The sequence below is a fragment of the Protopterus annectens genome, chromosome 1.part2, assembly GCF_019279795.1.
Source record: "Protopterus annectens isolate FY-2018-M chromosome 1.part2, PAN1.0, whole genome shotgun sequence".
Classification (NCBI taxonomy): Eukaryota; Metazoa; Chordata; order Ceratodontiformes; family Protopteridae; genus Protopterus; species Protopterus annectens.
The window spans coordinates 184,139,553-184,166,285 of record NC_056727.1 but is presented as its reverse complement, the minus strand read 5'-3'; the positions used below and the strand labels follow the sequence as shown (position 1 = coordinate 184,166,285).

The following is a 26,733-nucleotide window of genomic DNA, read 5'->3' as shown; positions in this document are numbered from 1 at the left end:
AGGCAGCTCCCATGGCAACGCCTCTGATTTGTTGGTAATACTCGCTCTCAAAATGTATAAAGTTGTTGTCTAGAGCATGGGCTATAATTTCATGAACCAGTTGGAGTTGTCCACGGTCTAAAGTGGAATATGTCTGTAAAATATCTTCACAGAGTTCCATCCCTTCAGTCCTAGGTATACATGTAAATAAATCCTGAATAGCTATAGTTAAAAAAATAACTTATCAGACCAAAACTCTGATTTTAACTGTCCCAAAGTCCCATTAATCCTTAAGAATATGTGGTATCCCCTCCAAAGTGTGTCTACAAATTTTATCCACAAAGACAGCCAGATTGTGTGTTTTAGACCCACTGGCCCCAACAATAGGTTTAAATGGTGGGGAACAAATACTTTTATGGATTTTAGGTATACCAAAAAAAGCAGGCACCTTAGGATACGCATTAACAAGAAAATGATGGGTTTCAGACGAAATTCTTTGTTCTAATAAATATTCCTCCAGGTAACCATCTATGTGTTGATAAGCTATATTAATTTGTTTTTTTGAAACCTGGAAGTAATTGTTTTCATCAAATAACATCCCCTGCATGATGATGATGTAATCATCGGTATTGAAAAGGACAATACCACCCCCTTTGTCTGGAGCCATAATCCTAAGAGTCCTATCAGCCTTCAATTCCTTCAATAAAGTCCTTTCCTGTAAATTCAAGTTAGAATAAAACCTCCTTTCTTCTGCCCATAAACCATACATTTCCTCCTTAACAACCTTTTCATAGGTACTTACCAGGGGGTGTAAAGGAGGGTTATATGTACTATTTTTCTTGACTCCACCTCTTTGATAAAAATCAGTAGAATCAGGGCTGGCCCCAGGGAACATAACCTGAAAATTTAACTTTCTAGTGTAAATATGTACATTCACCATGACATCAGCTAAGTCTGGAACTTGTGTGGGGACAAATTTAAACCCCTTGGAAAATAAGGTGAAAATTTCCTTTTTAATTTCCTTGGAGGTATAATTGTAAATTTTGAACCCACAATAAGAATTAATAATACTGTTACTAGTTGTTCCGTCTCTATTCAGTAAAAGTTCCTACCCCTCCCCCGGTTGCCAAATCCTTTCCATGAATTTCCCTGATAATGTGTGTTTTTCCTTTCCATATTCCTGCTGGCTATTCTTTTCGAGCATCTGGGAACTTGAAAATCCCCCATAACAGGGTCATTGTTCCCTTCTATACTGACATAGTCCTCACCCCCTTCATCACCATCATAGAAGTAGTGAGAAGCCACAAATCCAGGTATGGGAAAACCTGGAAAAACTGCTGCCTGATAAAGGCTGCCACTACTGCCATGTTCACTTGGTGAACACCCAGGTATAGTTGTGGCCAGCCCACAGGGCACAGCCAAAAATCGATAATGACTGGATTCCAGCTGAAAGCACAGAAATCGCCTGGGGTGGCTCCTTATCGTTATCTGATGGTAGGCATTCTTGAGATCTACTGAGCACATCAAGTCATCCTTCCTCAGGACAAGTACAAAAGACTGCACTATGACCATCCAGAATTTGGTTTGCTTGATGAAACTGTTTAGTTTGATGAGATCCAGAATTGGTCTGAGGTAATTTTTTTATTTATTTTTCTTAAGCAAAAGGAATCTAAAATAGATCCCTACTGGTCTGGTAGGACCTCTTGGATGACTCGGTTAACCAACAGTTTCTGAAGATTGACAGCTGTGTGCCTTCTGAAATGAGATAATATATCAGGAAAATTGTGGGGAGTCCTTTGGCATAAATAAAGTAGGAAATGTATAACCTCTGAACATGACTCTCAACACCTATGCATCTGATATGATGGCCTCCCAAGCTTTTGGGTAGAGAGCTAAGCAACCTTCAACTGCCTCCAGAGCACAGCAGTATAGCAATCATTCAGAAGTGATGAAAGGGCCTCCTAGAGAAAGTTTTACTGAACCCCCTGGTTCTGTGGACCACATCTACCATGTGGGCAATGTCCACTATGGCTACTCCCTCTGCTGCGAGTGGGAAACCTCACCAGGAGTGTCCTGGAAAGGCTGCTATGCTTTTTGAAAGAAGAGGTGCCTGCCCCCTTCCAATTCTTGGAGAAGGACAGCTGAGGAGTGGCAAAATGCACTGCAATGGCAGACATTTTTTCATCATGTTCACTCCTAACTAGCATCTTCCTTGATCTTTATGTCAAACAGGGGAAAAAATCAAAAGAAGAACTGATGAAGGACACCTTAAAGCATCCTCAAAATTACACAAGTGCATTCAGGCATGATGGCATAGGTGACGTCGGTGCCTGCCATGTGGGACATCTCATCAGCCATGTTGGACAACAGCCCAATGGATATGTTCATAATAGACTGCATGGTTGACAACTGAGCCTCTAGTCTCTTCTGTGTCTGCAGGGGCTGCCGAGTCTTGACAACCTTTGACATTTCAGCTACTAGGTCTTGCTGCAGTCTGGTCAAATGGGCAAGGTAGCTGGGTGCATGCATGCAGTGTAAAAATGGGTGAAGCATATGTGCACTTTCCCAAGAAGTCCAGAGCCTGCAACTCCCTGTTGGGCTGACAGAATGACAAACTAGTCTAAGAGATGTCTGTCTTAGAGGCAGCTGTAACCACAATACTATCCACTGACTGCTGGGCCCTTACCGTCAGCTGGGTCCTTTGGGGGGGTGGGTCAAAATCCTATCCAGTTTCCTGAGAATTGGTTCCACCACATGGGATTCCCTCCAAGCCTCCCATAACACTAGGTTTATAAGGGCATCCAGAGGGGGGACCACCCAGGACATGGATGGGCCTGCACCAAAGACCTCCAAAAACACAAACTCCTTTAAGGAAGGGGCTGCTTTGGTCCACCCCATGCTATTTTAACAATTTCAGCAAATGCAAAGGTAACATCATAGTGGGGGGGGATAGGGGAAGCTTTCCCATTCTTTCAGGTCAATATCCTTGGTGAGGGATTTGTCAGGGGAATCAAAGTGCTTCCTCTTGCAGTTGTTCTTAACATGTGCCACCCTGGCAGGAGAATCAGGAGGAGGCACAGAAGAAAAGGGAGTCCTGAATGCAGGGAAATCTAGGATCCCAAAGGTGCAGGCTGTCTTGGAGCAAACTGGAGCAGACCCGCAGGCCCAGAAGCTTGGAAAAAAAAGAAGGATCCAGTGCTGCTGCCAAAGCTCCCATCTCTGTGCAGAAGAGGATCCTCTCTAAGATGTCAAACGTCAAGGATGAAGCCAGGTGATTGAACCTGGCACTCTTCAATATTCGTGGACCCCAGAGAGACACCAGTGGATGGTGCTGACTCTGCCTACTCTGATGAAGAGAGAAAGAGCTGAACTGTTGAGTGCTGAATCCCCCCCAGGGGCAGGGATGACTCCAAGACCCAGAAAAGTCAATCCCAAACCCTCAGCAACAGCCCTGAACACTCGGACCCAAGGCAAACCCATCTCCAAAAACACCAGAGAAGAGAACACAAAGGAGGGAGTTAAAAACTGAAGCAGCCAGGCTGCCAAACCTGACAGGAAGAGAGGGCAGCACAGTCAGACCTGGGGTAGGAAGAACAGGAACTGGATCCAAAGCATCAGGTAAAGGGGCCAAGGAGGCTAGAATGACACCAAATTGTATCTGGGTCTGCAAGGACTGCATCAGCTGTTCCAGATATGACAGCTAAATGCTCCCAAATGACCTAGACCATACTTGGAGTTATTTGTACTCAAAGTATAAGGGCTAAAACGTCCCATGGGAACGCAAGGCTAGGCTTCTTAAGATCCTCACAGATCAAGTATTTATGAACCTGCAAGTTTCATCTGTGGTGTGTTTTGCAGCAATAAAGTGATGGGTAGCCAATGAAACAAGAGAAATGCCACAGGTTTGTTCAACTCACTGTACAAAGCAAGTAACTGCAAGAAATTAAACAATCCCATGTCACTTTACATCTTAGTGCAACGCCAAGTGCTCTGGTAACCAAGTCACATTGTAACATAAATGTGGATAAGAATGCCTACAATAACAACTGAGGCTGATAAAAGTTCACTGCAACAGTAAGCATTAGCACCATTTATATATGTCTTATTTACCCTTTGTTGACCAGATTACTACCACTACACCATCAGCATATTTTTAGGGGAGACCCAATGTGGTATTCATACTGACCAGAGGAAGAGAAAATTTGGCCAATGCACCTGGGAACTTCTGCTACTCTTTTCGATAATGTAGAAACAAAACTCCTCATGAGGAATTAACTACGATGAGATCACAAAGCCAAATGTAAAACATAAAATGATATCATCAACAGAAACATGGCAGATGCAATAAAACACAGAAACTTTAATAAAAACAGGTAAGCACTTTCTCACAAGACGGTGTTTCTTCAGACCATAATAAATAGAAATATACACAAATGAATAAAAACAAATTCAAATCTTTCCAACCATTAATAAAGCACTTCTCATTACGAACATCCACTCAAATTAATGAAATAATAAAATCTATCTTACATAATCTAGATAAACCCTAGACTTCAGAAAAAGGTCTTAAAGAGACCCTCCTGATCAAGCCTTTTGACTTATCCGCTTGGAGCTTAATAATGCAATGTAGCTCCCTCTTCTCTGTCTAGTTTCTAAAGTCCCACAAGTGTACATCCTTCGGTCTCAATAACCATAAAGGTAAAAGTGTGTGGAAAGTCATTATCTATCTCATGCTTTGCTAAAGCATTTCTACTATCACTAACACATATGTTATATAAATGTTCCTGAATCTGCTCCATGAAGGGGTGGTTCATCTTGCCCACATAAAAACCTGGTATGAGACTTGCAGGAAGCAATATAAATCACATCAGGGGTTCGGCAATTGACTGTGACATTAAATCTAAAATCAGTACCTGTACTGGAATGAATAAACGTATTAGACATATTTATATAAATGCTGCATCTGCATCTATTACATCGACATGTGCCAGGGTTACCTTGGAGATGTATTAAAGATGTATAACTCTTCCAACAGCATAGCTGTCATTTTAAAGGCTTCTTGTTTTTATATCTAAAACAATGTCCATCATCTACTAAATTCTTGATACAATCATCAGTTTGCAAAATGGACCAATTGGATTCAATAACATTGCGTATGACTCATATGTCACTGGTATAGAAAAGTGAAATGGGAACAGACCCATTCTTCATTGTCCCCGATCCATCGAGTGCAATATCACACAAGGAACATATGCCCCCATTGGCTTCTGAAAAATAGAGTCTGGCTCTGTTAGATCTGAATGTTAAAATCTTACTACACATATTCTCCACCAAACAGATTGACTTGACTTGCTTGTTTTTGGAAGTGGTTTTAGAAAACAATGCTTTCATGTTTGAGGATGCTTATTATATATAGAGGGCCAGCATAGCTATGGGAAGATCCTGTGCCAATAGCTACGCCAACATGGTCCTAGCATCTTGGGAACAAGAGTTTGTGCTGAAAGGGAACAGTTATGTGGCTAACATCGCTTTTTATAGGAGGTTTGTGGATGACTTCTACTAGTTATGGGATGGTACTGCTGAGTAGCTTGAGTAGTCTGTGGCATATTTACACACAACCACTTCTTTTTTTAAAGTTTACGTCATCATCCAAGGGAAGCCACAGAATTTTTAGATGACTGCATTTCTCAACACATGAAGGTGACTTTTACCATGGGGCTTTATTGGAAGCCCTGCAGTGGAACAGCATGCACCCCCCCCCCACCATATTTATAGGAAAATTCTTAAGGGGTAGAGGAACCAGATTTACAAATTAAATAATTCTGATGAAGGATTAAGGATGAATTTGTCACAGCTGAGTGGCAAGTTTAGAGATAGAGGTTATAAAGCCAGAGAGGTGGAGAATATGTGTGGTGAAATTTTAACACTCAGAGCCAGAGCTTATTTTTCAGAAGCCAATGGAGACACAGGTTCTTCATGTGATATTGCAATGGATGGATCGGGGACATTAAAGAGTGGGTCTGCTCCCATTTCACTTTTGTATGCCAGTGAAACAGGGGTCATACGCAATGTTACTGAATCCAATTGGTCCATTTTGCAGACTGATGATCGTATCAAAAATTTAGTGGATGATAGACCTTGTTTTAGATATAAAAAAAAGACATCTTTAACTCATTCACTCCAATGGAACTCAGGAGGTCTGCACTGTAACTTCCAATGGGCAGAGCCTAAGCCTTTTGACAAATCAAAGTATGACCTCACACTTCAAACAAGTGTTCATATCTCTGGAACCATAGGGGTCATAAAAGAAGTATAAATGACAAACACTTCAGCGCAAACTATTTTTATACTGGTGTTATTCTTTAGATTCTAGTTCACAGTAAACTTAGTAACTATTACGTTTGTAATGTTTTGTAAACAGCTTACAATATCTCAGCAACCACTCAAGTTACACACATGCTGTCAGCAGCATTTTATTTATCTAGCTGAGAACTTTCATATGAGGCTAAGGCGTTACTTGTTTGTTGAGATATTTAGAAAAATATGAAAATTATATCTATATAAAGTAATATCACAACTACAACAGTTATTATCATTTTACCTGCATCACACAGAGGTCAAATATTAATGCAGTTGAGTTTGCCATTGTGTAAGCTTTAAGATGAAATATTTTAAAACCTTGTACATAGCATGGTTTTGGAATTATTGATGCAAATGTAAACAAGCAATATTAGATGACTAGAGGTGCCACTAGGAGGTAACTGCAAATAGACCTGGAGGCATCACTCAGATGTAAAGAGTTAAAACGATAATTACGCTATAGGAAGAATTATACACCTTTAATACATCTCCAAGGTGACCCTGGCACACATCAATGTAATAGATCCAGTTTTTGCGTCTACATAAATATGTCTAATATGTTTATTCATCCCAATACAGGTATAGTTTTTGGATTTAATGTCACAGCTTATTGCCAGACCCCTAATGTGATTTAAACTGCTTCCTGTTAAGTCCTGTACCAGTTTTAATGTGGACAAAACAAACCGCCCCTTCATGGAACGGATTAGGGAACATTTATACAACATCCATATTGGTGATAGTAGAAATGCTTTAGCGAAGCAAGCGATGAATAATGACTGTACACACACTTTTACTTTTATGGTTAATTAAGGCCATCAGAAAGGATGCACACTTGTGGAACTTTACGAATCATACAGAGAAGAGGGAGCTACATTGGATTATTAAGCGCCAAGCAGATAAGCCACCGAGCTTGAACTTGAACCTGTTCAAGTCTAAGATTTACCCAAATGATGTAAGCTGGGTTTTATTATTTCATTAATTTGAATGGATGTTCTTAATGAGAAGTGTTTTGTTACTGGCTGGAAAGATTTTGAATTTCTTTTTATTCATTTGTATATGTTTCTATTTATTATGGTCTGAAGAAGCACCACCTGGTGAGAAAGTGCTTACCTGTTTTTATTAAAGTTTCTGCATTTTACTGCCTCTTGACATGTTTCTGTTGTCAATATCATTTTAAGTTTTACTCTTTTCAATAAGCTGAATCCTGTTGTTTCCTTTTTTGTCTTAACACCAGTGAGCTTTAAAGCAAGTAGTACCTCTGTCTCTATGAAAACCAGTAATGGTCTCAATGCAGCATTCCATATACCTTACATGTAACATGAAACTATCATATACAGGCAGCAGCACAAGGGAATTCTTCACTTCTTTGGGCCCCTTACAGTCTTCAAAAGGTATGTAATTTAAAACGTTATGGCCTTTAAGGAACAGACAATACTAGTTATCCTACAAGTGAATATGGACTGGTTGGTTGCTTTGCGACTGCCTGAATATACCTGGTGGAAACTGAAGCCCAAATAAATAAAGAATGTACAGGATCATTGTCTATGGAATTAATATAGACACGTTTGAGTGGTTCAAGAAGGCTTGACTCTCTGCAAAAATGCTCCGTTAGGTAACATTTAGGTAAACACTTGTATGTCTGTTAAACTAAGAAGTGTTTTTTTTTTTTCAATTGCTCGGGCACTGATCAAACACAGAAAAGACTACATCATTAAAGCTCAAGAACATCCAAGTAGTGCTATTACAATGCAGTAAGATAACTTCTTCTGGGAGAAAAAAAATGTTACTGTTACAGTAACCTCTCATCAAGGATCTACTGTTATGTTACATATGCTTTCCAGCAAGTGCATCATCTTCTTTGTTGAGAATAACTGTAAATAAGTCTTAACATTTAGATAAATTTCCAAGCAACGTCATGTTTGTTTAGGAGCAGGACGAAACTGAACATGTTCCAGAACATGTTACATAACCTTATGAGAAGACAAGGTTCTGCAACAAGAGTACTATAAAATAACTATTTTATATAATCCAAAGCTTTTGTGATTATTCTACATTTTTTATTATCTTTACAGCTGTCCAAACAGTGACAAAGTGTAAGTTGCAAGTTGCCTAATTAAGATGTACATAAAACTACCTACCCAAGTAAAATAACACTGTATGTGCAAATCTTGTCCAAAAGGCCACTATATTACTGTCATACCTTCTTTTAATTAAATAAGGGTAAAAATGGATACACGGACATTAAAATTATCCCTACAGACCATAAAATGCACATAGATAAATTTATATTAAAGTGTGAAAATTTAACATGCTACATAATAGTAGCATGTGAGCAGACTGATAAAAATTATCAAATGGTTATGGTGAAATGATATGTTTAACCACAACTGTTGATGGGACTAAACATAGCTGAAATCTATTATATCTAATGTGGGAAGTGAATAAACTATTAAAATTATCATACACTAGTACCACCAGAGTAAACAGGATTGGAAATATTACAATTATGCAATATCCTTGTTACATAATAAGGAAACAAATTCAGAGATCATTATAGCCAAAAATGTCCTCCGAAGGTACAACAGCTGAAGCAATGCAATGGAACTTAATAATGTAAATACATTATTTAATGAAAGGTAGTATTATATCCTTTGATGTTCATAAATTCTTTCATATCCACCTATGGCATGCTAGTTTAAAACTGGCCTAATGATTTTAACTCATTTTGTAACAGTTTGATAGAAGACAGTGTTAGAATGGTACTACCTGCTACTGCTCTCTCATTACAAACTCTGACATGAGGCATTACAAGGATGCAACGGAAACCTACTGAAATGTCTGCATTCAAAAAAAAGTGCTGACATGTTGAAAAAAAATGACAACACAGGAGAAGAGTGAATCCCGAAGAAAGGATAGGGGAAGCAGGGAAAGGAAATAATTTGAGGGGGACAAAACCTTGGAGGCAAGAAAAGATGCCAGCACTGAAACAGTCTAGAACCTACAGCCTAGGAAAATGTGGCCCTGAAATGGAGTCAGCATTGACTTCTGAAGGTTGACAGTGAACCCCAGGCTGTGCAACAGAAGATGGGCAGAATGAAGACCCTGGGACAGCATGCAATGGGATGAAGCCTGAAGCAAGAGGCTGTCCAGACAGATAAGGAAATATCTGAATGCCTTGAAGCTTGTAAAAGGCAACTACCAGGGCTAGACATCTGGTGAATACCCTTGGAGTTGTTAAAAGCCCAACGGGCAAGCAGAGAATTGAAAATGAGAGGAACAATCGGAGAAATGCAAATATTTCCTGAATACAGGGTGGATAGGGATGTGAAGGTAAGTGTCCTTCCGGTCTAAGGATACCAGAAAGGCCTGGAGAAGTTACATAGGAAACAGTCTGAAGAGACAGCATTCAGAAGGAAGGCACTATGAGAAAGGTGTTTAGTAACGAAAGGTCTAGGACAGATCTCCAAAACCCCTCCTTTCTGGACACTAGAAATATCCTGGAATAAAAACTCAAACCCTCTCTGTTTGTGGAACTGGCTGAATGGTAACCTGGTCCAGTAAATCCTGCAGCACTCCTAGAAAATGAGGAAGCTGTTCTGCCAGGGGTTGGGGAATATTTGAAAGAGAGGGAAGGGTTTTCCAGGTCATTAAGTAACTCTGCCAGATAATACAGAGAATCCAGGTGTCTGTGGTAATCACTTATCGAACTAGGAGAGAAACAAATAAAGAGTAAAAAATGAAAACTCCCAAACGAGCTCCAATTACCTCCAGGTAACAAACGAAGTAGCAAACAAAGTCACAAAATTCTCCAGGAGGTAGGCTGCATAAACTACAAGGTCAGCATATAATATCTGCAGTATCAAATTCAGAATACCAGCGTGATGAAGATAAAACAGGAACAACTCTACTCAAGTAAAAACACAGCACTGCTTTATTCGGACCACACACAAGCGCTTTCACTACTGCTTCTTCAGGTATTCTGAATTTGATACTGCAGATATTATATGCTGACCTTGTAGTTTATGCAGCCTACCTCCTGGGGAATTTTGTGACTTAGGAGAGAAACAAAGCCTGATGGTATGGGGGAACCTGGCCAAGAGGAAGGGAGGGCAGACAGTCAGATGACTGCAGATTCATCAGAAAAAGACTGCTTCTGTGGCCTTGGTTTTTGAGCAGGCTTATCAGAAAAAAACATGTCTGGGAACCTTCTAACCTTTAGAAGATTGTTTAGGTAGTCTATGCAAAAAAGGAGCATTACTGGGATATTTCCTCTGGAACTTGGAGCTTGGAAAGACAAACATGTTTTTCAAATCTTTCATGACCTTAACTTGACCCTCTAATGTCCTGAAAAGGTCAGTCACAGCAATACCAAACAAATTCTGGTTATCCAAGGGAGAAGCCAGAAGTTTTGCTTTGATATCATCTGGCAAAGCCTGAAGGTGTAGCCAGGAATAGAGTCTCATCACAGATCCAGCGGCAGCAGCCCTGGAAGATGAATCTGCTGCATTGTAGCTGCATTTGATAGAGTGACGGGCAACATGAGAAGTGGAACTGAGCAAGGAAAGAAGTGAGGCCTTACCCTCAGAGTCAAGCATATCAGAAACAATCTTCCCAGTCTGGGAGGATGGACTGTGTCATATCAGTCTGGTAAAGAATGGCTCTGAAGGCTAAAGTAGCCAAAGTGTATACCTTTTTACAAATCCTACCATAACTCTGCTGTTCCTAACCAAAGGAAGGAGTTTAGAAAAATTGATATAGAAATCACAACAGGATCAGAGGAAGTGCACTTGTACAAGAACTTGCAGGCATCCGGCACCAGGCTGAAGGCTGAGAATTCAGTATTAGGGAAGCAACACAGAAATTATTAACAGGGAAGCCAACAAAGGGGGGACAGCAGAAGGTTTAGGAGAGTCCATTTGTAACAATTCATAATACCTTTTCTGGATATCAGATATTTGGGAGCAATCCCAATTTGAAATGTTCCATCATACACAGGACCATGTCACCAAAGGAGAGATCCTCTAAAGAGCATCAGGACTGATAGACTTCTCCTCCTCAGAGCCATAGTCTAAAGGTGAAATCAACTGAGAGGAACAGGCTAAGGAGTCAGCCTCAGAATCCGAATGCGAACTACGGGTCTCTAGCTCTCTTAGGGGTACACAACCATGGAGATGCAGAAACTGAAACCGCGAGGAGGCCTCAATGCCATCAAGGCATTGAACAAACCTTGAGTAAAGTTCTACCATTCCCATTGTAGATCCTTGGGAGCAGACACCACATGCTTACTTTTCTGCATTTTCTTTGGCGAGGCATTTACTCTTACATAATGTAGAGGTTCAGACTCCTCTCTGGATTCTATTAAATTACCCAGCACCTCTTCCCTAACAAGGGTCTGAGAAATCCCTCTGAGCTCCCCAGAAATAACCATCCATTATCCCCCTCAACCTCTGCAGCAGACATTTGCAATGCCTTCGAGGACATCAGAGAACCAGATTCCATGTCGTCCTCCGCAGCAGAAGAAATCAAAGGTAATGCCTGGCTATCCTCTGGGTTCTCACTGACCTCAAGAGAGACATCTACTGGAGGCTGGACAGCAGCATCTCAGGCCTAAACTTCTTGGCCTTCGTTTTAAGTGGCAACAGTACCTTTGTCAGAGCGGATTCTGCCATGGTACCCTGGGCCAAAAGCTTGAGATGTTGGTTCTCAAGATAAATGGAAAGTGAAGAAAGGTTGATACATAAGGTCTTGGGTACAAAGGCAAGACAGATGGAACACTTGAGTGTGATTGTAAGACACACCTCAGCAAAACATGTACCTATCATGGCAGTCTTTATGGGGAACCTGCCTCCCACACTGACATTTCCCTTTTTGGATGGCATGTAACCCACTGAACAATGTAAGAAAACAAAATAAGCTCCCCCCAAACAGGATACTTATCTGAAAAATGTAGGCTCAGTATAACCAGCGATTGTGAAAGTCAATCAGATTGATGTACGACATTGGTGTTCGTACTGGTAGCAGCGAAGTTCTGAGGTGAGAATTTACTACGTGTAGATGAGAGTGCACATGCTGCGTACACTGTCTTTTAAGAAGCATGTCAAAAATGGAGCATGCACGTATAAATGCCAGGCACGTGCCATGCCTAGCACCATTTTGAGAGTGCAGCCAGAGAGTGAACATGTATGATTGCAGTAGTTAGTTTGTATATAAGTTACTTAAGTTACAGTCAGTAAACTTCTATTGTGATGTGTCTGTACAAAATTAAGCTGCTTGAACAGAACCCATGAAGACTCTTCTATTGTGTCCAAAGTAAGAGAGCGGCACAGTGTCAGAACCAGGATCGTACAGAATAACATTCGGAGCCGTGAGATGCAGAGATAACAGTGAAGGTAAACTAAGATAAACAAGCACGAAAAGAGCCAGAAAAGAATCAAAGGTAATGAGAATTTGCACAAACTTCTTATAAAAAAGATAAAACAGAGCATTACAAGGGCACAAACCACATTATTAAACAAGTGGGAGACACAACAGGTTTATTAACTAAGGGAAATGTGATATTTGACAAGAAGATTATCAGAAAAGTAAAATGAGTATGTTTAAAGCAAAAACGAGTATGTTTATAGCAAAACAAGCATGTTTAAGGCAAAACGGGCATGTTTAGAGTAAAACGAGAACAAGAAAACTACAATGGGCATGAAAAGAGACTAAACGAGCAAAACAAATATAATACGGGCAAAAAGGCCATACTACGCATAAATAAAGCAAGGCGACTGCATTTTTTTGGCAAATTGCTACAACTTCGTATTGTATCAAGGGCATAACTGGAGTTATTCGAAATATCTCTACATATGTAAAAGTGCTTACAATGTATGTTTATTACTGTGTATATATTCCAAAGAGTTTGTATGCAAAGTGCAACTATTTCACGAAGTACAAAGTACAGCCATTTCAAAAAGTTTCTTATGCTGGGTGTGTCTATTTGTAAAGTGCCGCCATTAGAAAGTGTTTCTTGCACTGTAAATACTTGCCTAGCAAGGTACCGCCATACTGGGGAAATTTCAGTGTGCTGTGTACAGTTTATTTGCAAAGTGCAATTACTTCAAAATGTTATTGACTTTAAGCTTCTCTTGCCCAGTTCATTCGCATTATGCAGTTATTTGAAATGTTTCTTAAAATGATGATAAATTACTTTTGCAAGACAATAATTTTGAGAGTGTTACAGTGCCCTAAAGACTTACTTCGCAAACTCCAGTTACACAAAGGCTTGCATTATACAGTTATTTGATATATTTCTTACACTAAGAAGAAGTAATTTCTTGCAAGACAGTAATTTCAAGAGTATTACAGTGCCTGAGAGAGATTTATTTCATAAAGTTCAGTTATACAGAGGCTTGTTGTGCTATTGGGCAAAATTACAAATACTAGCATAAATTTCTAGCACATGTGCATGTGTCCATGCTTATTTGAAAAACCCTTCACTGGTATGTGCTAATATGGCAGATACATTTCGAAAGCCCTTACCACTTGCATTTGATCAGAATATTGCAGAGAATTGAATATGTGAGCAAGAGTACGATATTTTTATAAAGCAGCCTATTCAGATAAAGATGCACGCACAAATGCATTCATTTTGTTAAACCTAGTTGGGTCAGAGGCCACAGAAAGAGAGTTCATTTGTGTATGCACCAGCAGTATATGAATGAGAAGGTGAATACTGTCATATTGTTGTACAGGTTGAATTAAGGGAAGACCCCAAGTGTTTGAAGCACAAGTTCAGAGAAATGTGTAACCCCCTGACAAATATTACATTAGAGAGGCATTTGTTTTACAAGAGTGATCAGAAACGAGGGAAAACTTTCGCAGCTTATATAACTGACCTGAGAAACACAGTTAAAATGTGTCGGTTTGGTGACTTAAAAGATGAGTTAGTAAAAGAAAGGCTCATGTGTGGTATTAACAGTACTGTTGTGAGAAAGATCTTGCTTCGGGACAGTGACTTAACATTGAGTAAAGCCACAGAGACTTGTCACATCCATGAAATGACAGAAAAACAGACAAATGTGCTTGGAAGTAACAAGAGCCTGGTTTCAGCAGGCTCCTAAGCAAATGTAGATAGTATGCAACACATGGCAAACAGAAGTAGGCCTGAGCACATAGCAGCCAAAAACCTTGCTGGCTCACAAGGGAAACCACGTAGCTTTCCAATAAGTTCTAAGACTAGTTCAGTTAAAACAGCATGCTCCTCAGTGCAGTACAAGCATGAATCGGCAAAACTCAAGTCCAGCTTTATTGTTAACTGTCGCAATTGTGGTAGAAATCATAAGTCTAAAAGACAGAAATGCTTAGCATTTGGTCAGCAATGTCACAAGTGTAAAAAGATGGAACCATTTTCAAAAGTTTTGCAAATCAAGTAAACCGTACAAGTACAAAGTTGTAAGGAAGGCTCATACAAAAAAGCGAGTTGATCATGTAGAGCCGTAGCAGTCAACTTTCTATGTAGATGGTGTATCAGTACTTGGTGAAAGAGCTGATGCAGTGAATTTATTGGCAAAGAGTGAAGTGTTTTGTACAGTCCAGATCAATGGTTAAATCCACAGAGCTTAAAGTAGACACTGGTTCAAAGTGTAATGTTATATCAGCAGACACACTTCCTAAAGTGAGAAGAAATGAACAACTCAATGTGGCCAGTAGTGCGAGACTTGTTACTTATGAAGGTGAAGAAATTCAAACCGAAAGCTCAGTGATGCTTTCATGCTGTTTGGCCAAGAACTGTTGCAACTTGTTATTCTATGTAGTCCGAAGACCAGTGCAGTCTTTACTGGGTCTCAAAGATAGCTCGAGAATGACCGTTTTCTTTTACCAAAGAAGTTCCTCACATAAGTGCATCCCCTAGTTCCAATTTTTCTGAAGCCATTTTCTCAGAGTATGCTGATGTCTTCGATGACAAGTTAGACAAACTTCCAGTTGTGTGTTACATGGCACTAAACCCAGAGGTCACTCCAGTAGTCAGACCGGCAAGAAGAGTTCCATTAGCTATGCAGGATAACGTCAAGGCCCAGATGGATAAAATGGTGCAGCAATGTGTAATTTGTCCAGTTACAGAACCAAATTAATGCATGTCATCTATGGTAGCAGCTCACAAACAAGGCTCAGATGAAATCAGATTATGTATTGATTCAAGAGATTTGAACAAATCATTGAAGAGACCGTATCACTCAATGCACACAGTCGAAGAGGTTGCAGCCCTAATACCAAATGCCACAGCCTTTTCTGTCTTAGATGCAAAAAGTTCATTTTGGCAAGTGATGCTTGATCAAAAATCCTCATTACTAACCACTTTTGGTACCCTGTTTGGCAGATACAGATTCCTAAGGATGCCATTTGGAATAAATTCTGCAAGTGAAGTCTTTCAGCATGCAATGGAGCAAATTTTTTCATGTTATCCTTGTGCCATTATGGTAGATGATTTATTGGTTGGAGGCAATGGTGAAGCAAAGCATGACAGAAACCTAAAGAAAGTTCTAGGCAGAGCACGTGAAGTAAACTTGAAGCTCAATACTCTAAAGTGCAAATTCAGGCTACTAGAAGTTACATGTGTAGCTCATTTATTTACCAGTACTGGCTTGAGACCAGACCCGACCAAGCAAGCAATTATCCTTGAAATGTCAGCACTAGACAATACTACAGTGTTTCCTAGGCATGGTCAACTATTTAAGCAAGTTTATACCAGACTTCAGTGAGTTGACAGCACCTTTAAGAGAGCTGATAGGCAAAAATGTTGCATGGTCAAAGTTAGAACAGCACCAGAAGACATTTGAAGACCTTAAGAGGAAAACTGCCATCCCACCTACATTAAGATACTATGATGGAATAAACCAGTCACTCTTTCTTGTGATGCTTCAAAATTTGGTCTTGGTGCAGTTACACTTCAAGAGGGCAGACCAGTAGCCTATGCATCTAGAACACTTACCCAAATTGAGATGCAGTATGATCACATTGAGAAAGAACTTTTGGCAATAGTATTTGCATGTTCCAAGTTTCATGATTATATTTATGGTCGAGCTATTCAGACTGAAACTGACCACCAACCTCTAGTTACTATTGTAAAGAAGCCTATGCATTCAGCTCCAGTGAAATTACAAAGAATGATACTCGTATTGCGAAAGTACAACTTCAAAATGGTCTATGCAAAAGGCAAACTACTCTGTCTGGCTGATACCTTATCCAGATCACCCAGAAATAAGACAGAAAACCTTGACACAGAGAATTTTGACTTTGACGTGATGGCAGTGCGTAATTTTTCTACCACTAGACGATGAGTTAAGAGATCACACAAGGACTGATCCAATTTTGCAAAAGCTCACTCACTACATTAATGTTGGATGGCCTTCACTGCAATCTAGTGCATCACCTGAAGTGCAAACCTATTTTCCTTACAGAGATGAAATGTTGATGGATGATGGCATTATTTTCAAAGGTCCTAAAATTGTTGTTCCTGCTTCCTTACAACAAGAATATATCCAGATTTTGCATTGTGGTCACCCAGGTTCCATATCCACTAAGAGAAGAGCGAGATTTTATTTTTATTTATTTATTTATTTTACATTTGTTTACCGGGCTAGTCCAACTGGATATATTTCCATTTTCAGCAGAGGCCCGGGGAGAAAAACTCCACATTAAGGTTAATACAAACAAGTCATTAAATAAAAAAGCAAAATGGTTAGTAAAACAAATACATACAGAAATTAAGTTGCAAACAAAAATATATAGGAGAAAGTTTATGCTAGGAGGGACATTTTACTTCTATTTACAGTATAGGAATAGGGGAGTTATACTTTAGTAGGACATTCATAAAGAGTAAATATATATAAGCAATTAAAAAATGCAACCATCTAGCTTTGTTAATTAAATTGAAACAGAGACTAATTAACAAAGGTATTTTGAGCTAGTTCTTCAGAAGGGAGAGAGTAGGAGGAGGAAGAGAAGGTAAAGCTCATAAGTAGAATCATAAGATTAGTCAGGATTGATGCATGGGCATAGTCAGAGTGTTTTTAGGTGTTGTTTGAGTTTTTGTTTAAAGAGGAAGGGTGATGACGTAGTACTTAGAGTGGTAGGTAGTGAGTTCCAGTGTTTACCTATGGTGTTAGAAAAAAGTGAATCGCCTGCAATGTTATTGGACTTAGCTTCACAAGAGGTTTATTAGAGGAGTGTAGTGAATTTAGATTAGAACAGGGAGAAATAAGATCAGAAAGTATGGGGGTATTTTCCGGTTGGTGAAATAACCTGTGAATAAAGGTAAGTTGGGAGAGTAGTAGTGTATTTTTCAGTTCTAGCCAGTTTAGTTGTAATAGATTATGACAGTGGTGAGTTCTAAATGGATTTCCAGTAGCAAATCTAGCAATGCTATTGTATGCATTTGCTAGTTTAGTAAGGTTTTTTTTCTTTAAGTTAGTGTATATGGGAGAGGCATAAAGAAGAGTGGAAATAAGATGAGATTGAGCGAGTGTAATTTTAGCCTGTGGGGCTAGAAAGGTTTTAATTCTAAATAAGGAGCCAAGTTTTCTATTTACGGTTTTGATAGTGTTATTAATGTGGTTATCAAAAGTGAGGTTGTTGTCAATTGTAATACCTAACAGTTTTGTGGTAGAGTCAGGGACTATGTGTGTACCATTACTAGAGGTAATAGAGAAGTCTAAGAGGGGGGACTAACTATTGGGTCTGAAAAGCAGGAGTTTGGTTTTATTGGCATTTAAAAGTAGGCAGCGTTTCAAGAACCATGCCTCAACTGTGGTAAATATGTTTTGTGTTAGGGTTTGTAGTTCAGAGGAGGTATTAGCAGAGCAGATAAGAGTTGAGTCATCTGCATATTGAATACATGTAGCTTGAGGTATTGCTACATGTAAGTCATTTATGACTAAAGAGAAAAGGAGGGGACCTAGGATGGAACCTTGTGGTACTCCCAAGAGTGACTGGCAGAAGAGATGAAAGTGTGTTTTCCCAGAGAACAGCCTGTTGCCTGTTACTAAGGTAGGAGATAAACCATTGAACCGCTTTGGTATCTAGTGAGAGAGATTCAAGGGTTTTTAGGAGCAGATGGTGGTTTACCATGTCAAAGGCTTTTGACAGGTCTAAGAAGAGTGCAGATGTTAGGATACTATTATTGCGGTTTCTATTGATACACTCGGTAAATGATAGGAGAGCTGTGGTAGTGCTATGAAATGGCCTAAAGCCATGTTGGCAGTTAGCTAGTAAATTGAATTGAGTTAAGTGGTGCATTAGCTGATGATGAATACATTTCTCCATTATTTTTGCTAGGGGAGATAGGAGAGCTATAGGTCTATAGTTAGAATACTCTTTTCAGCTGCCTCCTTTATGTAAAGGGATTATGTGGGAAACTTTCCAGATAGCAGGGATGGTTCCTTCCGTAATGGTTCTATTTATAAGGAGGGATATAGGATAAGCTACTGCTTTTAGCTACTGCAATTAGTCGATTGTGTGGAGCCAATCAGACCTTCCAGGCAGCTTATCGCCGAAGTATTCCAGGCAGATAATGAGCACTTTAATGTAGAAGTTATATGAATAAATATAAGCAACAGTTTACTGTAAAGGTAATAAAAACCAAGTTACCTATATTCTGTAACTCATAGACTGCGAAATACTGTCTTACAGATGCACTTGGGTACAAAGTAAGGTTAAAAGCTCAGCAGATTTATAAGTAGATCGCAGTATTATGCTGCCCTCTAGTGGCATAAGGGGGGAAAGACCACAACTGTAGGGTACACAGGACAATATACTTGGTGGGAGATAGGATGGCCTAGGTAGGTTAGATAGGTAGGATCCGCGAGTGTGCTGGTCCAGTTCCAACAGGTCTAAGCAAATTTAAATAAAAGTAGAGGGTACTAAAGTCACATACATGAAATCAACCATAATCATAATTAGTATTTTGGCCTTCATTACTGAATAACATTGATAAAGTACTTTCTTCTTGTTCAGTATGCAATAGTACTATACAGCATTTGCAAAGAGAACCACTTCAGCTAAGTCAAGTTCCTGAACTACCTCGGTCAGCAGTAGCCACTGATGTCTTCGAGTGGAATAATCAAAACTAATAAGTACTAGTAGACTCTTACTCAAACTGGTTTGAGATTGACTTACTACATAACTTAAAATTCATGTCATTTCTCAATCCCATGGTAGTTCACACAAAGTGATCTCTGACAATGGTACTCAATTTACTAGTCAGTTGTTTCAGAAATTTAAAAGAGAGTGGAACTTTGGCATGTTACTAGCAGTTCTGAATATCCACAGTCAAATCGTCTAGATGAACGTGCAGTGTAGAGTGCTAAGCAATTACTTGAAAGGTAAAAGCGTGACAATACTGATGTCTTTTTGAATTTACTTAATCTCAGAAACATACCCCACGACGATATTCTTGGCTCACCTCCTTAAAGATTTCTGTCTAAGCAAACCAGAATGACGCTAGCCATTAGTTCCAGATTAAGGCCTAAAACTAATAACAACAGAACCATAAAGGCTCAACCTATTCAAGGAGTGTTCTATCCAGAAGTCCAGTTATGATAATTCAAGCAGATTTCTTCGTCAGTTGAGGAAAGGCGAGACAGTAAGAATACAAATGGCGAAAGGTTTTGACCCGATCGGTCAAGTTACAGGTATATGTGCCGGGCTGAGATCCTACCTTGTAGAATCCGAGGGTATGAAGTACAGGAGAAATCACAGGCATCTACTTCCTGCATCAGAATCATCATCACAGCACAGACTCTCAATCTCAGAGTGAACAAAATGTTGTTCCCATTCCAGAGTGTGTTCCTACCTCTGACTCCATTCCTAAAGAAATTCCATACAATTCGAAGATCGAACATTGTACAGGGACAACTCCTGTTTCTAAACCCAATTCCCAGTTTTATGTTACACGATAAGGACAAGTATCCAGGCCCAGTGTGAAATACGCAGCAACATGGACTTAACTGTGTATACATGTACATTATCTTGTGTAAATGCAAGATAGAGAATTGTCTGTGATATCTGCATGCCAAATAAATTCATAACACTGCACGTTTAATTTCTGAAAGGAGGAGTATGTAGATCAGAGTGCATGTGCTGTGTGCCGTGTCTTTAAGAAGCATGTCAAAGATGGTGCATGCACGTATAAAATGCCAGGCACGAGCAACACTACGTCACCTTTATGGCCTACACTTGCACACGTCTGACATACGACGCTCCTTAGGTAATAAAGGTTTTGGTATACTGGCCAGATGTTAGGCTATCCTTGGCAGGAGATGAAATGAGAACTGCAACAGTGATATGAAAGGACATCTAAAGATACCAGAACTGATTGGTTGGAGGATAAACAAAAAACTGCTATGGATGACAGTAAGCCTAAAATTAGGAGTCTCCATATACAGAAATGGTTTGCCTGTGTGTTGTGAGGTTTGAGGATGCTGTATTAAAACTGATACACACTAATACTACAGAGTGATTCTTTAGATCTCAGTCCTTTTGTTTCAGGAGTAAAACATACCTTAAAGAACTCTTCAAAATGCTGACTGCTAAAGAGGGCTGGGATGCTGGCAGAAAACTGCAGCAGGTCTTCGGCACACTGTCGTCTTTCTTCAATTACAGTTTCATCAAAGCGTCCTGAAAAGTAATGAATGTCAGTAATTTCTTCATAAAAGGACTTTTTCCATTGTCACAAACAACTACATTAAGGACTAAGAAGGCCTTCCTGCTTGTGCTGTTCATTCCTTACTACATTTCTTGGAAATCCTTTGCCAAAATATCTCCTGTAGATGCCACCATTATAACAAGATGTATTATGTCTTCCGATCGAGGCTCAAACATGTCAGTGGAATTCATACACATCAAACTGGACCTCTGTTAACAACCATTATTCTATATAGTCATAAACAATCCTGTTCTTGCTGCTGACAATTTATATATATACATGCAAACTAAATGAAAAACTTTACACATATTTCTGATACTATAATCATTTTCTGTGTTTTAAATTGGTTTAAGGTACACCACCTACAAGGGGAAGACAGTATTTAGACCATTTACCTGTAGAGCATAGCTGCAAGATACTCTACATGCACTCAGCCAGGGCAAAACTGTTTCAAATATCTAACACTGCAAACAAACTTTTTTTTAGGAAAACTTAAATACTTAAAAAAAAAAAAGCAACATGAAAATAAAATATGCAAAAAAAACTCATAAAAGTGTCAGTAACATTTCCTCTTCAGGAGCACAGTAAACAGCTTCGGATTACACAGCTAAACTGAATTGCAGAGAAAGTTTATTTCTCCTTCAGGCACCATCACTTATGTTTGCTCCAAGACTGCTGTAATGATAAATAACCTGGAACATTATCCTGTTTTATATGCACCTGTGTGTGCTTGGTATTACCGTAAACTCTATTACTGTCTGATCTTGACTTTGCATCATTTTGCTGCTAGATTTTCTACCCTGACGTACAAGTGAAAAATGCATCTAGTGCTTGGTATGTCTAACCAGGTTATAAAGGAAATAAAACTCTGTACATGTATACATATGTATAAAAACTGTGTGTGTGTGTGTGTGTGTGTGTGTGTGTGTGTGTGTGTGTGTGTGTGCGCGTGTGTGCGCATACGCATGTGTTTATTCAGATACAAGTATAACCAATCTCTTAATTGAGCACATTAACTTTTCTGGTTTACAGTGATTACATAATCATACAAATGTTTACAGTACTGTCAAAGATTTACCCAGCTAATGTACATGCTGTTCAGCAAATAATCAGTTAAGTGTATACAAACTGAATAACTTGAAAAGAACCACATTTTTATAATGTCTCACCTCACTTTTGCAACTTTCACCTCCCTGTCCATCTTCTAACTGCCTTCTTGTCTGTGTGAACAGTTTTCTTAACCCATCCATCAGTCACGTGATGTACAAGACTATCAGAATGCAGAGCTTAAAACAAGATACACGAATGGTTCATGCAAGGCATGTCCTACCCATTCAATAAAATTCTGGCTCTATGCCAGACATACTCAATGCATAGACGCAGCATGCAAATCCTCACACTGAGCATTATTACTGGAAACAACTGATCTATTCCACATGATGACAAAAGGTCAGTTGAGAAACAAATAAGCTTGCCTTTGTAAGTCCTCTTGGCAAAAGTCAGATGTGGATTCTGTTGTAAGGGTGGGGGAGGGTGGTATAAGTGAGACCACGGAAGTTCCTAACCACTTGTACATTATGCATACCAGATACATCAAATGCAAAAGGCAGTGTATGCATAAAATCACACTACATGAAGACAGATGGTGCAATAAAAACAAATACCTCTTCTACATAATCATACAGGTTGGTTGTATTATACTGTTCCCCAATATGCAAGCAGCAAAGAAAAAAATACTTTCTCATTGCTATTCCTAGGTGCGCAACTCTATCAAAAAACAGATCCTAAAATGTTATTTCTACAGCACAAATCTTAGGTGTTGTAAACATGATTATATAAAATAAACAAAACAGCAAACTTCTTTTCATACAACAGTCTGTTCTTTCAGTTTTTGATAAAAATAATACCGTGGTCATTATTAGTGACTACAGAAGTTTCCACATCTTAAGAGAAAATACAAGAGAATAAAATGTAATTAAATCAAATATGTACCATAACAATACAATTGTAAATATAACTGGATTAAAATTAATTAGAAATCAAAGCAAATCAAAAATTGCATTACTATACTGATGCATGAAAGCAGCTGCAAAAGATAATGGCTAAAGAATGTTCAAAGAATCAAGATGTAAGAAAACTTTAAAAAATACAAGAAAACAAATGGACAAAGTAGGCAAAGAAAAGATAAGATAATAAAGCTACAGAAAAGAGGCAAGAGGGAAGAAGAAAACTACACAGAAAACACACCTGAGGAAAAGAAGAAGGTGTAAAGATTAGAATGCAAAAAGTAATTTCAAGAAAGGGGGAGGGGTCACAGTTGGGAAAGATAACAGGTTTAAGTCAAAGAACACAATCTGAAAAAAGAGAGAGAGGGACAGAAAGAATTCAACAGTTCTGAAACATGAAAAAAAGTTATGTACTTACCATAACGTTCCATGTGTGCTGTCTAGCTTTATTCGCACAGATGGGTTGGAGCCATCTCTGCCTTTCCAATAGCTCGAGGTCTTCAGTAAAGTTTGTGGGCCTCCTTCCCTACCCACAATACAGTTCCCCAACTTCCTCAGATCTTGTTTGCCCACCCAGAAAAAAAATAATCTATACATTAGCTATAGTGGATATAAAAAGTGTTAAAACCTCTGTTAAAATGCCAGGTTTTTGTGATATAAAAAAAATGAGACCACAATAAATCATTTCAAAACTTTTCCCACTTTTAATGTGACATATAACTTATACAATTCAATTGAAAAACAAACAAATCTGTTAGGGGAAAAATATAAAAAAAATAAAAAATGTACAATAAGCTGGTTGCATAAGTGTGCACACCCTTAAATTAATACTTTGTTGAAGCACCTTTTCATTTAATTACAGCATTCAGTCTTTTTGGGTACACACCTGCTAGCAATTAAAGAGACTTGGACTATCCCCAAATAAAGTTCAGCTGTCCTAGTAGGATTTTCCTGACATTTACTCAGTTGCCTGCTAAAGCAAAAGCCATGGTTCACAGAGTGCTTACAAAGCATCAAAGGGATCTCATTGTTGAAAGGTTATCAGTCAGGAGAAGAGTACAAAAAAATTTCCACAGCACTGGATATACCATGGAACACAGTGAAGACAGTCATTAAAAAGTGGAGAAAATATGGGACAACAGTGACGCTGCAAAGAACTGGACGACCTCCAAAAATGATGAAATGACAAGACATAAACTGGTCAGGGAGGCTGCCAAGAGACCTACAACAACACTGAAGGAGCTGCAGGAATTTCTGACAAGTACTGGTTGTGTACTACATGTGAAAACAATCTCCCATATTCTCCATATGTCTGGGCTATGGGGGTAGGGTTGTAAGACAGAAGCCTTTTCTTACACAGAAAAACATCCAGGCCCGGCTAAAATATGCAAAACAATACATCAAGTTTCCCAAAAGCATGTGGGAAAATGTGTTATGGTCTGATAAGACCAAGGTTAAACGTTTTGACCACAATTCCAAAAGACACATTTGATGCAAAAACAACACTTCGCATCACCAAAAGAACACCATCCCCAAGGTGAAGCAAGTTGGTGGCAGTATCATGCTTTGGGGATGCTTTTCTTCAGCTGGAACTGGGGCTTTAGTCAAGGTGGAGAGAATTATGAACAGTTCCAAATACCAGTCACTTTTGGCCCAAAACCTTCAGGTGTCTGCTTTTCACCTTTCAACAGGACAATGACCCCAAGCATGCATCCAAATCAACAAAAGAATGGCTCCAGCAGAAGAATATTAAAGTTTTGGAATGGTCCAGCCAGAGCCCAGACCTAAATCCAATAGAAAATCTGTGGGGTGACCTGAAGAGGGATGAGCACAAGAGATGCCCTTGCAATCTGACAGATTTGGAGTGCTTTTGCAGGGAAGAGTGGGAAAATATTGCCAAGTCAAGATGTGTCATGCTGATAAACTCCTACCCAAGAAGACTGAATGCTATAATTAAATCAAAAGGTGCTTCAACAGAGTATTAGTTTAAGGGTGTGCACACTTATGGAACCAGCTTATGGTATAGTTTTTATTTTTTATATTTTTCCTAACAGATTTGTTTTTCAATTGAATTGTACAGGTTATAGGTCATAGTAAAGGTGGGAAAAGTTTTGAAATGATTTATTGTGGTCTCACTTTTTTATATCACAAAAATCTGACATTTTAACAGGGGTGTGTACTCTTTTTATATCCACTTTATGGTATCTTTCTAGGGCTATGTCAGTATCTCTGAGGCTATGGATATCCATAAAACCAATGTCCACTCAGTCTTCCAGGAGTACTGGAAGGGGGCATGGATGGTGGGTTGTGAAAATAAAGATCAAGATGGACAACACACATGGAATGTTATGGTAAGTACACAACTTCTTTATATGTTGTTGTCAGTCTCACCTTTATTCTCACTGATGGGACCGCGTCCCAAGCAACCAAATTCTTTGGTGGCTCATGGGAGAATATTCCTCAGAACCACAGAACCAAAGCAAGGCCTACTCCTGGAGGCCAAATCCACTTTGTAATGAGTAATAAAGGTAAGCAGTTTAGCCCATGTCACTGTAGCAAAGATATCGCACCAAGGTAACCTTGCTTGAAAGGCTGCTGATGCCACTATTGTAAAGGGGAGAGGCCTGTTTTTGGAACTGTAGATGTAAGATATACAAAAGGTGAGCCATCTAGATAATGTAACTTTTGAGACTGGTTGACCTTTCCTAGTCTCAGAGGAAGATATGAAAAGTTGATACAATTTCCTAAATTCTGAAGTTCTGTGCAAGTAGAAACGCAATTGTCTATGTACATCCAGAAGATGCAGGGAGTATACGCCTTTGTTCTGGAAATTAGGAAAGAAAAGTGGTAGCTCAATAGATGGATTTACGTTACTTTTTGATACAACCTTAGGATTAGTTCATAAAGAAACTCTATCCTTATGAAAATTTAGGTAAGGGAGTTTAGAAGAAAAGGCCTGCAACTCTGATACTCTTCTGGCTGAGGTAATAGCCACCAAAAAGAGTGTTTTCCAAGACAAAAACTTTAGATCACACGTGGCTGAAGGTTCAAAGGGGGAACAAATGATATTTGTTAAAATGAAGTTCAGATTCCGAGGGAGGAGTTGGGTTCTTCTATGGGGGTCTAATCATTGTTGCTCCTTTCAAAAAGGCTTTACAGAGTCTGTGTGACATGACAGTAGAGACATTTTCTCCTACATGGAAATTTGAAATTGCTGCTAGTTGGACTTTAATAGTAGAAGCAGCCGCACCTTCATGAAAAAGCATGGTTAGAAATTCCAGTATGGCATATACGGGCGCAGAAAGGGGATCTACCTGGTTATCAGTCGCCCATATTACGAACCTATTCCATTTACTCTTGTACAATTTATGCATAGAGGTTTTATGGGAGGGCAACAGAATTTGTTTTACTGGAGAGGCCAATTGGGGAAACCTGGCAATCAAGGGAAATGGAGCAACAAAACTCTTAAATTGAGGTTGTGAAGGCTGGGATGTGCCTTCCCAATGGATGTATCAGTAAATCTGGATATGGGTCCAGAATCTATGGATTCTCCCGAAGATGAGGCTGTAGAAAGGGAAACCAGATTTGGCAAGGCCAATAGGGTGCAATCAGGATTATCGTGGTCTCCAAAAGACTTGCTTTCTGTAATAATTTGGAAATTAGAGGGAAAGCATATAGGAGTCCCAAAGGCCAATCATGAACAAG

The 26,733-nt window shown here is 39.2% G+C and overlaps 1 protein-coding gene across 3 annotated transcripts in view; it reads right to left on the bottom strand.

The window, feature by feature from the left end:
- The window catches only part of RPS6KC1 (ribosomal protein S6 kinase C1), a 1,896,815-nt gene that overhangs the window by 1,345,564 nt on the left and 524,518 nt on the right, over positions 1-26,733 (bottom strand). For all 3 annotated transcript variants that reach the window (XM_044055506.1, XM_044055508.1, XM_044055507.1), the window contains one exon: positions 20,879-20,994. In XM_044055506.1, the coding sequence (XP_043911441.1) occupies positions 20,879-20,994 (116 nt within the window). The remainder of the gene's footprint in view (positions 1-20,878; positions 20,995-26,733) is intronic.